The sequence below is a fragment of the Brugia malayi genome, assembly GCF_000002995.4.
Source record: "Brugia malayi strain FR3 genome assembly, contig: Bm_007, whole genome shotgun sequence".
NCBI lineage: Eukaryota > Metazoa > Nematoda > Chromadorea > Rhabditida > Onchocercidae > Brugia > Brugia malayi.
This window is the reverse complement of record NW_025062284.1, coordinates 1-8,529: the sequence shown is the minus strand read 5'-3', so window position 1 is coordinate 8,529 and position 8,529 is coordinate 1. Positions and strand designations below refer to the sequence as shown.

The following is an 8,529-nucleotide window of genomic DNA, read 5'->3' as shown; positions in this document are numbered from 1 at the left end:
CCTTATTGGGACAAAGGACTTCTTTGTCCATGTGTGCACACAGACAAAGGTGCAGACGGGGTGGCACACATATCGCCACATCCTCATCATTTAGTCATTCGTGAGCAGTCGGACCTGTCGAGCGGATGGAGATTTTATTACTTCCTAGTACCTTCATTTAAGTGGGTTTGTAGGAGCAAAGTTTATTTTTTTTAAATTATCAATTATTAAACTTGCACTGTATTATTTGCAGGAAACCTAATGGAAGGAACGAAGAACATGGAACTTCCATTTGGTTTCAACTGCGTAAAGGTATGGGCTTAGGCTTAGGCTTAGGCTTAGGCTTAGGCTTAGGCTTAGGCTTAGGCTTAGGCTTAGGCTTAGGCTTAGGCTTAGGCTTAGGCTTTAGGCTTAGGCTTAGGCTTAGGCTTAGGCTTAGGCTTAGGCTTAGCTTAGGCTTAGGCTTAGGCTTAGGCTTAGGCTTAGGCTTAGGCTTAGGCTTAGGCTTAGGCTTAGGCTTAGCTTAGGCTTAGGCTTAGGCTTAGCTTAGCTTAGGCTTTAGGCTTAGGCTTAGGCTTAGGCTTAGGCTTAGGCTTTAGGCTTAGGCTTAGCTTAGGCTTAGGCTTAGGCTTAGGCTTAGGCTTAGGCTTAGCTTAGGCTTTTAGGCTTAGGCTTAGGCTTAGCTTAGCTTAGGCTTTAGGCTTAGGCTTTTAGGCTTAGGCTTAGGCTTAGGCTTAGGCTTAGGCTTAGGCTTAGGCTTAGGCTTCTTAGGCTTAGGCTTAGGCTTAGGCTTAGCTTAGGCTTAGGCTTAGGCTTAGGCTTAGGCTTAGGCTTAGGGCTTAGCTTAGGCTTAGGCCTTAGGCTTAGGCTTAGGCTTAGGCTTAGGCTTAGGCTTAGGCTTAGGCTTAGGCTGCTTAGGCTTAGGCTTAGGCTTAGGCTTAGGCTTAGGCTTAGGCTTAGGCTTAGGCTTAGGCTTAGGCTTCAGGCTTAGGCTTAGGCTTAGGCTTAGGCTTAGGCTTAGGCTTAGGCTTAGGCTTAGGCTTAGGCTTAGGCTTAGGCTTAGGCTTAGGCTTAGGGCTTAGGCTTAGGCTTAGGCTTAGGCTTAGGGCTTAGGCTTAGGCTTAGGCTTAGGCTTAGGCTTAGGCTTAGGCTTAGGCTTAGGCTTTAGGCTTAGGCTTAGGCTTAGGCTTAGGCTTAGGCTTAGGCTTAGGCTTAGCTTAGGCTTAGGCTTAGGCTTAGGCTTAGGCTTAGCTAGGCTTAGGCTTAGGCTTAGGCTTAGGCTTAGGCTTAGGCTTAGGCTTAGGCCTTAGGCTTAGGCTTAGGCTTAGGCTTAGGCTTAGGCTTAGGCTTAGCTTAGGCTTAGGCTTAAGGCTTAGGCTTAGGCTTAGGCTTAGGCTTAGGCTTAGAGGCTTAGGCTTAGGCTTAGGCTTAGGCTTAGGCTTAGGCTTAGGCTTAGGCTTAGGCTTAGGCTTAGGCTTAGCTTAGGCTTAGGCTTAGGCTTAGGCTTAGGCTTAGGCTTAGGCTTAGGCTTAGGCTTAGGCTTAGGCTTAGGCTTAGGCTTAGGCTTAGGCTTAGGCTTAGGCTTAGGCTTAGGCTTAGGCTTAGGGCTTAGGCTTAGGCTTAGGCTTAGGCTTAGGCTTAGGCTTAGGCTTAGGCTTAGGCTTAGGCTTAGGCTTAGGCTTAGGCTTAGGCTTGGCTTAGGCTTAGGCTTAGCTTAGGCTTAGGCTTAGCTTAGGCTTAGGCTTAGGCTTAGGCTTAGGCTTAGGCTTAGGCTTAGGCTTAGGCTTAGCTTAGGCTTAGGCTTAGGCTTAGGCTTAGGCTTAGGCTTAGGCTTAGGCTTAGGCTTAGGCTTAGGCTTAGGCTTAGGCTTAGGCTTTAGGCTTAGGCTTAGGGCTTAGGCTTAGGCTTAGGCTTAGGCTTTAGGCTTAGGCTTTTAGGCTTAGGCTAGCTTAGGCTTAGGCTTAGGCTTAGCTTAGGCTTAGGCTTAGGCTTAGGCTTAGGCTTAGGCTTAGGCTTAGGCTTAGGCTTAGGCTTAGGCTTAGGCTTAGGCTTAGCTTAGGCTTAGGCTTAGGCTTAGGCTTTAGGCTTAGGCTTAGGCTTAGGCTTAGGCTTAGGCTTAGCTTAGGCTTAGGCTTAGGCTTAGGCTTAGGCTTAGGCTTAGGCTTAGGCTTAGGCTTAGGCTTAGGCTTAGGCTTAGGCTTAGGCTTAGCTTAGGCTTAGGCTTAGGCTTAGGCTTAGGCTTAGGCTTAGGCTTAGGCTTAGGCTTAGGCTTAGGCTTAGGCTTAGGCTTAGGCTTAGGCTTAGGCTTAGGCTTAGGCTTAGGCTTAGGCTTAGGCTTAGGCTTAGGGCTTAGGCTTAGGCTTAGGCTTAGGCTTAGGCTTAGGCTTAGGCTTAGGCCTTAGGCTTAGGCTTAGGCTTAGGCTTAGGCTTAGGCTTTAGGCTTAGGCTTAGGCTTAGGCTTAGGCTTAGGCTTAGGCTTAGGCTTAGGCTTAGGCTTAGGCTTAGGCTTTAGGCTTAGGCTTATCTAGGCTTAGGCTTAGGCTTAGGCTTAGGCTTAGGCTTAGGCTTAGGCTTAGGCTTAGGCTTAGGCTTAGGCTTAGGCTTAGGCTTAAGCTTAGGCTTAGGCTTTAGGCTTAGGCTTAGGCTTAGGCTTAGGCTTAGGCTTAGGCTTAGGCTTAGGCTTAGGCTTAGGCTTAGGCTTAGGCTTAGGCTTTAGGCTTAGGCTTAGGCTTAGGCTTAGGCTTAGGCTTAGGCTTAGGCTTAGGCTTAGGCTTAGGCTTAGGCTTAGGCTTAGGCTTAGGCTTAGGCTTAGGCTTAGGCTTAGGCTTAGGCTTAGGCTTAGGCTTAGGCTTAGGCTTAGGCTTAGGCCTAGGCTTAGGCTTAGGCTTAGGCTTAGGCTTAGGCTTAGGCTTAGGCTTAGGCTTAGGCTTAGGCTTAGGCTTAGGGCTTAGGCTTAGGCCTTAGGCTTAGGCTTAGGCTTAGGGCTTAGGCTTAGGCTTAGGCTTAGGCTTAGGCTTAGGCTTAGGCTTAGGCTTAGGCTTAGGCTTAGGCTTAGGCTTAGGCTTAGGCTTAGGCTTAGGCTTAGGCTTAAGCCTAAGGCTTAGGCTTAGGCTTAGGCTTAGGCTTAGGCTTAGGCTTAGGCTTAGGCTTATGCTTAGGCTTAGGCTTAGGCTTAGGCTTAGGCTTAGGCTTAGGCTTAGGCTTAGGCTTAGGCTTAGGCTTAGGCTTAGGCTTAGGCTTAGGCTTAGGCTTAGCTTAGGCTTAGCTTAGGCTTAGAGGCTTAGGCTTAGGCTTAGGCTTAGGCTTAGGGCTTAGGCTTAGGCTTAGGCTTAGGCTTAGGCTTAGGCTTAGGCTTAGGCTTAGGCTTAGGCTTAGGCTTAGGCTTAGGCTTAGGCTTAGGCTTAGGCTTAGGCTTAGGCTTAGGGTTAGGGCTTAGGCTTAGGCTTATGCTTAGGCTTAGGCTTAGGCTTAGGCTTAGGCTTAGGCTTAGGCTTAGGCTTAGGCTTAGGCTTAGGCTTAGGCTTAGGCTTAGGCTTAGCTTAGGCTTAGGCTTAGGCTTGGGCTTAGGCTTAGGCTTAGGCTTAGGCTTAGGCTTAGGCTTAGGCTTAGGCTTAGGCTTAGGCTTAGGCTTAGGCTTAGGCTTAGGCTTAGGCTTAGGCTTAGGCTTAGGCTTAGGCTTAGGCTTAGGCTTAGGCTTAGGCTTAGGCTTAGGCTTAGGCTTAGGCTTAGGCTTAGGCTTAGGATCTAGGCTTAGGCTTAGGCTTAGGCTTAGGCTTAGGCTTAGGCTTAGGCTTAGGCTTAGGCTTAGGCTTAGGCTTAGGCTTAGGCTTAGGCTTAGGCTTAGGCTTAGGCTTAGGCCTTAGGCTTAGGCTTAGGCTTAGGCTTAGGCTTAGGCTTAGGCCTAAGCCTAGGCTTAGGCCTTAGGCTTAGGCTAGGCTTAGGCTTAGGCTTAGGCTTAGGCTTAGCTTAGGCTTAGGCTTAGGCTTAGGCTTAGGCTTAGGCTTAGGCTTAGGCTTAGGCTTAGGCTTAGGCTTAGGCTTAGGCTTAAGGCTTAGGCTTAGGCTTAGGCTTAGGCTTAGGCTTAGGCTTAGGGCTTAGGCTTAGGCTTAGGCTTAGGCTTAGGCTTAGGCTTAGGCTTAGGCTTAGCTTATTTGGCTTAGGCTTAGGCTTAGGCTTAGGCTTAGGCTTAGGCTTAGGCTTAGGCTTAGGCTTAGGCTTAGGCTTAGGCTTAGGCTTAGGCTTAGGCTTAGGCTTAGGCTAGGCTTAGGCTTAGGCGCTTAGGCTTAGGCTTAGGCTTAGGCTTAGGCTTAGGCTTAGGCTTAGGCTTAGGCTTAGGCTTAGGCTTAGGCTTAGGTCTTAGGCTTAGGCTTAGGCTTAGGCTTAGGCTTAGGCTTAGGCTTAGGGCTTGGGCTTAGGCTTGGGCTTAGGCTTAGGCTTAGGCTTAGGCTTAGGCTTAGGCTTAGGCTTAGGCTTAGGCTTAGGCTTAGGCTTAGGCTTAGGCTTAGGCTTAGGCTTAGGCTTAGGCTTAGGCTTAGGCTTTAGGCTTAGGCTTAGGCTTAGGCTTAGGCTTAGGCTTAGGCTTAGGCTTAGGCTTAGGCTTAGGCTTAGGCTTAGGCTTAGGCTTAGGCTTAGGCTTAGGCTTAGGCTTAGGCTTAGGCTTAGGCTTAGGCTTAGGCTTAGGCTTAGGGTTAGGCTTAGGCTTAGGCTTAGGCTTAGGCTTAGGCTTAGGCTTAGGCTTAGGCTTAGGCTAGGCTTAGGCTTAGGCTTAGGCTTAGGCTTAGGCTTAGGCTTAGGCTTAGGCTTAGGCTTAGGCTTAGGCTTAGGCTTAGGCTTAGGCTTAGGCTTAGGCTTAGGCTTAGGCTTAGGCTTAGGGCTTAGGCTTAGGCTTAGGCTTAGGCTTAGGCTTAGGCTTAGGCTTAGGCTTAGGCTTAGGCTTAGGCTTAGGCTTAGGCTTAAGGCTTAGGCTTAGGCTTGGCTTAGGCTTAGGCTTAGGCTTAGGCTTAGGCTTAGGCTTAGGCTTAGGCTTTGGCTTAGGCTTAGGCTTAGGCTTAGGCTTAGGCTTAGGCTTAGGCTTAGGCTTAGGCTTAGGCTTAGGCTTAGGCTTAGGCTTAGGCTTAGGCTTAGGCTTAGGCTTAGGCTTAGGCTTAGGCTTAGCTTAGGCTTTAGGCTTAGGCTTAGGCTTAGGCTTAGGCTTAGGCTTAGGCTTAGGCTTAGGCTTAGGCTTAGGCTTAGGCTTAGGCTTAGGCTTAGGCTTAGGCTTAGGCTTAGGCTTAGGCTTAGGCTTTAGGCTTAGGCTTAGGCTTAGGCTTAGGCTTAGGCTTAGGCTTAGGCTTAGGCTTAGGCTTAGGCTTAGGCTTAGGCTTAGCTTAGGCTTAGGCTTAGGCTTAGGTTTAGGCTTAGGCTTAGGCTTAGGCTTAGGCTTAGGCTTAGGCTTAGGCTTAGGCTAGGCTTAGGCTTAGGCTTAGCTTAGGCTTAGGCTTAGGCTTAGGCTTAGGCTTAGGCTTAGGCTTAGGCTTAGCTTAGGCTTAGGCTTAGGCTTAGGCTTAGGCTTAGGCTTAGGCTTAGGCTTAGGCTTAGGCTTAGGCTTAGGCTTAGGCTTAGGCTTAGGCTTAGGCTTAGGCTTAGGCTTAGGCTTAGGCTTAGGCTTAGGCTTAGGCTTAGGCTTAGGCTTAGGCTTAGGCTTAGGCTTAGGCTTAGGCTTAGGCTTAGGCTTGGCTTAGGCTTAGGCTTAGGCTTAGGCTTAGGCTTTGGCTTAGGCTTAGGCTTAGGCTTAGGCTTAGGCTTAGGCTTAGCTTAGGCTTAGGCTTAGGCTTAGGCTTAGGCTTAGGCTTAGGCTTAGGCTTAGGCTAGGCTTAGGCTAGGCTTAGGCTTAGGTTTAGGCTTAGGCTTAGGCTTAGGCTTAGGCTTAGGCTTAGGCTTAGGCTTAGGCTTAGGCTTAGGCTTAGGCTTAGGCTTAGGCTTAGGCTTAGGCTTAGGGCTTAGGCTTAGGCTTAGGCTTAGGCTTAGGCTTAGGCTTAGGCTTAGGCTTAGGCTTAGGCTTAGGCTTAGGCTAGGGCTAGGCTTAGGCTTAGGCTTAGGCTTAGGCTTAGGCTTAGGCTTAGCTTAGGCTTAGGCTTAGGCTTAGGCTTTAGGCTTAGGCTTAGGCTTAGGCTTAGGCTTGCTTAGGCTTAGGCTTAGGCTTAGGCTTAGGCTTAGGCTTAGGCTTAGGCTTAGGCTTAGGCTTAGGCTTAGGCTTAGGCTTAGGCTTAGGCTTAGGCTTAGGCTTAGCTTAGGCTTAGGCTTAGGCTTAGGCTTAGGCTTAGGCTTAGGCTTAGGCTTAGGTTTAGGCTTAGGCTTAGGCTTAGGCTTAGGCTTAGGCTTAGGCTTAGGCTTTAGGCTTAGGCTTAGGCTTAGGCTTAGGCTTAGGCTTAGGCTTAGGCTTAGGCTTAGGCTTAGGCTTAGGCTTAGGCTTAGGCTTAGGCTTAGGCTTAGCTTAGGCTTTAGGCTTAGGCTTAGGCTTAGGCTTAGGCTTAGGCTTAGCTTAGGCTTAGGCTTAGGCTTAGGCTTAGGCTTTGGCTTAGGCTTTAGGCTTAGGCTTAGGCTTAGGCTTTAGGCTTAGGCTTAGGCTTAGGCTTAGGCTTAGGCTTAGGCTTAGGCTTAGGCTTAGGCTTAGGCTTAGGCTTTAGGCTTAGCTTAGGCTTAGGCTTAGGCTTAGGCTTAGGCTTAGGCTTAGGCTTTAGGCTTAGGCTTAGGCTTAGGCTTAGGCTTAGGCTTAGGCCTAGGCTTAGGCTTAGGCTTAGGCTTAGGCTTAGGCTTAGGCTTAGGCTTAGCCTTAGGCTTAGGCTTAGGCTTAGGCTTAGGCTTAGGCTTAGGCTTAGGCTAGGCTTAGGCTTAGGCTTAGGCTTAGGCTTAGGCTTAGGCTTAGGCTTAGGCTTAGGCTTAGGCTTAGGCTTAGGCTTGCTTAGGCTTAGGCTTAGGTTAGGCTTAGGCTTAGGCTTAGGCTTAGGCTTAGGCTTAGGCTTAGGCTTAGGCTTAGGCTTAGGCTTAGGCTTAGGCTTAGCTTAGGCTTAGGCTTAGGCTTAGGCTTAGCTTAGGCTTAGGCTTAGGCTTAGGCTTAGGCTTAGGCTTAGGCTTAGGCTTAGGCTTAGGCTAGGCTTAGGCTTAGGCTTAGGCTTAGGCTTAGCTTAGGCTTAGGCTTAGGCTTAGGCTTAGGCTTAGGCTTAGGCTTAGGCTTAGGCTTAGGCTTAGGCTTAGGCTTAGGCTTAGGCTTAGGCTAGGTTAGGCTTAGGCTTAGGCTTAGGCTTAGGCTTAGGCTTAGGCTTAGGCTTAGGCTTAGGCTTAGGCTTAGGCTTAGGCTTAGGCTTAGGCTTAGGCTTAGGCTTAGGCTTAGGCTTAGGCTTAGGCTTAGGCTTAGGCTTAGGCTTAGGCTTAGGGCTTAGGCTTAGGCTTAGGCTTAGGCTTAGGCTTAGGCTTAGGCTTAGCTTAGGCTTAGGCTTAGGCTTAGGCTTAGGCTTAGGCTTAGGCTTAGCTTAGGCTTAGCTTAGGCTTAGCTTAGGCTTAGGCTTAGGCTTAGGCTTAGGCTTAGGCTTAGGCTTAGGCTTAGGCTTAAGGCTTAGGCTTAGGCTTAGGCTTAGGCTTAGCTTAGGCTTAGGCTTAGGCTTAGGCTTAGGCTTAGGCTTAGGCTTAGGCTTAGGCTTAGGCTTAGGCTTAGGCTTAGGCTTAGGCTTAGGCTTAGGCTTAGCTTAGGCTTAGGCTTAGGCTTAGGCTTAGGCTTAGGCTTAGGCTTAGGCTTAGGCTTAGGCTTAGGCTTAGCTTAGGCTTAGGCTTAGGCTTAGGCTTAGGCTTAGGCTTAGGCTTAGGCTTAGGCTAGGCTTAGGCTTAGGCTTAGGCTTAGGCTTAGGCTTAGGCTTAGGCTTAGCTTAGGCTTAGGCTTAGGCTTAGCTTAGGCTTAGGCTTAGGCTTAGGCTTAGGCTTAGCTTAGGCTTAGGCTTAGGCTTAGGCTTAGGCTTAGGCTTAGCTTAGGCTTAGGCTTAGGCTTAGGCCTTAGGCTTAGGCTTAGGCTTAGGCTTAGGCTTAGGCTTAGGCTTAGGCTTTAGGCTTAGCTTAGGCTTAGGCTTAGGCTTAGGCTTAGGCTTAGGCTTAGGCTTAGGCTTTAGGCTTAGGCTTAGGCTTAGGCTTAGGCTTAAGGCTTAGGCTTAGGCTTAGGCTTAGGCTTAGGCTTAGGCTTAGGCTTAGGCTTAGGCTTAGGCTTAGGCTTAGGCTTAGGCTTAGGCTTAGGCTTAGGCTTAGGCTTAGGCTTAGGCTTAGGCTTAGGCTTAGGCTTAAGGCTTAGGCTTAGGCTTAGGCTTAGGCTTAGGCTTAGGCTTAGGCTTAGGCTAGGATTAGGCTTAGGCTTAAGGCTTAGGCTTTAGGCTTAGGCTTAGGCTTAGGCTTAGGCTTAGGCTTAGGCTTAGGCTTAGGCTTAGGCTTAGGCTTAGTCGCTTAGGCTTAGGCTTAGGCTTAGGCTTAGGCTTAGGCTTAGGCTTAGGCTTAGGCTTAGGCTTAGGCTTAGGCTTAGGTTAGGCTTAGGCT

General features: G+C 49.3%; 1 protein-coding gene across 1 annotated transcript; it reads left to right on the top strand.

Moving 5' to 3' along the window:
• Positions 1-240: 240 nt before the first annotated feature.
• Bm17073 (Uncharacterized protein) lies at positions 241-5,138 on the top strand (the record flags this gene model as incomplete). The annotated part of the gene is made up of 5 exons (XM_043082626.1): positions 241-291; positions 3,288-3,403; positions 4,247-4,332; positions 4,522-4,666; positions 4,949-5,138. The coding sequence occupies 5 exons, from the start codon at positions 241-243 to the stop codon at positions 5,136-5,138; spliced, it is 588 nt and encodes a 195-aa protein (XP_042938560.1).
• Between the last annotated feature and the right edge of the window lie 3,391 nt (positions 5,139-8,529).